The sequence below is a fragment of the Drosophila arizonae genome, chromosome 2 (genome assembly GCF_054131065.1).
Source record: "Drosophila arizonae isolate 15081-1271.41 chromosome 2, UAZ_ARI_1.0, whole genome shotgun sequence".
Taxonomy (NCBI): domain Eukaryota; kingdom Metazoa; phylum Arthropoda; class Insecta; order Diptera; family Drosophilidae; genus Drosophila; species Drosophila arizonae.
This window is the reverse complement of record NC_142922.1, coordinates 33,717,326-33,720,659: the sequence shown is the minus strand read 5'-3', so window position 1 is coordinate 33,720,659 and position 3,334 is coordinate 33,717,326. Positions and strand designations below refer to the sequence as shown.

General features: G+C 33.7%; 1 protein-coding gene across 1 annotated transcript; it reads left to right on the top strand.

Moving 5' to 3' along the window:
- Nucleotides 1-1,841: 1,841 nt before the first annotated feature.
- On the top strand, nt 1,842-2,802 carry LOC108620608 (zinc finger protein 830). Its single transcript, XM_018017510.2, has 2 exons — nt 1,842-2,046; nt 2,176-2,802. The coding sequence occupies exons 1-2, from the start codon at nt 1,949-1,951 to the stop codon at nt 2,798-2,800; spliced, it is 723 nt and encodes a 240-aa protein (XP_017872999.1). The 5' UTR covers nt 1,842-1,948; the 3' UTR covers nt 2,801-2,802.
- Nucleotides 2,803-3,334: the final 532 nt, after the last annotated feature.

The following is a 3,334-nucleotide window of genomic DNA, read 5'->3' as shown; positions in this document are numbered from 1 at the left end:
GTACAAATATTGTAACAAATATTTCATATTCATGAAAAACACAACGAAAATAATAGAAATTTTAACATTACATTCATTTCAATCTCTACATTGATAATAAATCTTCCTGTAGATAGTCGACAGACTCTTCGGGATCATAATTTAAATGTTCCCTGGTGTTTCAATCGATTTGAGGCAGTTGGGTAAAACTATGTAATCAAAGCAACATCTGTTATGTCGGCTCAATTCGGATGTAAAATTTAAAAATATTAGTTTATATTTTAATGGGATTGTAATTCTTTGAGCCTTTATCTTATTGTTGGGTTTAACGTATTAATGCTCATCCTATTTCTTACTCAATTTTTATTAAATTGACTTGGCTAATTGACTTCGGCATTCCACCAAGGTAACGAATGTATGCGAAGCGCAACAACCAATATATTTATCCAATATATTTTAAAGAGTGAAGAATTGCAGAACTAGTGATGTGAGCCTTTAAAAGTTGCCAGCTTGTTAATTTGTCTATTAATCGGTAACTAATATCACAAAATATATTGGCTGATTCAATTCATCAATAAGCCATTTAAAAAGTTTTTCCGCAGTCTCACTTAAAAAAAGCCAGATTTGGCCGAAAATAAGCCAAAACGGCAACACTGGTCCGGTCTATGTGTTCTCTGGCACTAACCCGTTCTCTGATTAATGTCTCTGGTCAGTGGTTAGTGGTAGTTCGTAATGCACACTTTTTCGGTGTTGAAAAAGTTTGTTCTACATGTCTAGTCCACTGTTAAAAGACACAGTAGGTTGCGCAAAGAGCAGTCCCGTTACTTTTAATGTTAACTAACAGCACTCTTGTGACGTCACATTATCAGATTTTCCTATGTTGTCCAGGCTGAAGCTTGGCGGCACTTCAGCACAGATCGGCTAAGTGGTCGAAAACAAACAAAATGAAGTATATATAAGGAAATTTCAATAGCTTAAAATTTCAATAACTTAAAAATGGCCAATCATTAACTTTATTACCATAAAATGAAGAAATTAAGTATACAATGGAATGAAGTGGAAAGCCTCTTGAATGCAGCAATGATATGGCCAAAATGGCCAATAAGTCAGCAGGAATTGTTGACGGACATAGTTAACTGGATTCTTGCTATCAGTATTGTTTATTTATGCCAATTTAACTATACATTCAAATATAGTACACTCTGAAGCTGCATCAATAAAGGTGCTGCTCACACCTGCTGTCATGTCAAAAGCATCCAGTGGAATGAAATAAAATTTGTTGAAATGAAATAAAATTGTCAAGTCGAAAACTTGTATGATTATGAGTATTGAAACATAAGAAACACATAAGCTTAAAACCTAGACAGAAGCTAACAATGCGGCGTATCATCTATGGCCATCGGATTTGTAATATAAAGAATGAAATTAGTACATATAATGATGCGGATTAATGGGAAATGCATGATACTTAGTAGTAACTCTTTAGTTTTACAAATTCAAGCCTTAGATAGTAAGGTTAAATCCATTATATGCAAAAGTAAAAGTGGTCAAGAGATTGCATGATCAATAATTGCTTAGAAAACGGGTTAGGGTATAAAAATTAGCAAAAACCTTTATATTTTCCGATTCGTGAATCTTTATAGAACATGTGATTAGCGGCCCAGCTCATTTTATTTAGTCTACTAGTTTAAAGACAAATAACAGTGTCAAAGTTGCTTGATTTTCATACAAATTCAAACGCGCGCCCACCATTTTCTGAAATAATGACGTCACGCTGTCAAATCAGCTGTTCGCTTTGCATAACCTACTATCACTCAATCGTGGTCTAGTCTATGTGTTCTCTGGTTAGTGTTAACATGATATTAATTATGTTATTAGCAAATGCAACCGTGGTAGTCAATCGTTTTCTGATCTTAATATCGATAGTATCTGTCATTCCTAATTCTGAGTATATCGGCCAATACTCAAAATGGATAAAATTAAAGACACGAATAAATTTATTTGCAAAAGTCGTCGAAAGATTGACTTGAAAGACAAATTTTTTAAAGTTGACTCGCCCATAGCAAAATATCCTTTTCAAACATTTGTGTTTAGATGCACATGTATATGTTTGTACAACTTATGTACTTACATACATACACGCACATAAAATTACTGATTAATTTATATTATTGGTTTACTTAATAACTATTTTACATATGATTCCTTAGGTAATTTATCATGCCTAATATGCAAGATGCTTATCAAGCCAAATATTTGGAAGGTACATCTGAACTCAAAACAACACAAACAAAATGTTGTGCTGGCTAAAGGACGAAGTGAATTCGAGAATGTTTCGGAAACTCAAAACACTACTAAAAGAATGCAAATATCTCCTAAAACCGATTGCATTTCAAATCCTGAAATTAATTTACAATCGAGCACTGGTCAAACGGCTCACGTGACGCAATTAAATAAGTTTCAGGTATTACCCGAGAAATTTTTTGATCATGAGAAGTCATTATCTGTTTGTGGAACTGAACAAGATCCCGAGGCGGAATGGATCAAATTTCAAAAAGAAATAAGGGAAGCGGCTACAATTTCGAACAATATTATATCTGAGGAGCAGGAAAGTTTGAATATAAAACGGCATCTGAAAGAAATTGACGAACAACTTGAAAACTGGAAAAGGTTCATAAAAATAAATGATAAAAAAAACAAACTTTCCAAAAAAAAACGCAGGGAGATAAACACATTTACGGTCGATCAAGAATCAAGCTCCAGTGAAGAAGACAATGTAGATAACTTGTTAAATTGGAGAATAAAAAGTGTTCACAAATAAAACTTATGTATATTTCTAAACTATGGGAAAGGAACTTTGTATTTAGTACATAGAACAGGCAAAACTATGATTATTTATTTGATTACAAGTTGGGGAACAATTTAAGTGAAAATAAAACAAGTAAGAAAGCTCTAGTCGAGACTGCTTGACTACGAGGTCCCCTGAAACCTTGGAGCAATAGATATTTCAATAATTTTTCGCGTCTTTCAGCTTACACAAGAAACACGCACACACAACACACACACGCACACACAGGCATAAACACGCATGGGCGCAGAGTGCGCTTACTATGAGAACTTAATTCTTTAATAACTTTGTTTTGGACATAATATCTTCATGAAACTTTCAGATTATGATTATAACATGAATATGCATGTAATTGCTAAAGCACAAGTCTCTAGTATTTGAAATACGCCTTTTACAAAAGTGAGGGTGAGGGGGTGGATATAGAGGTGTGGGGTAGATTTTAACAAAAACCGAAATATACCGAAGTCGATAAAAAAGGTCGGGTTGAGTTATCGTATTTTAATGATC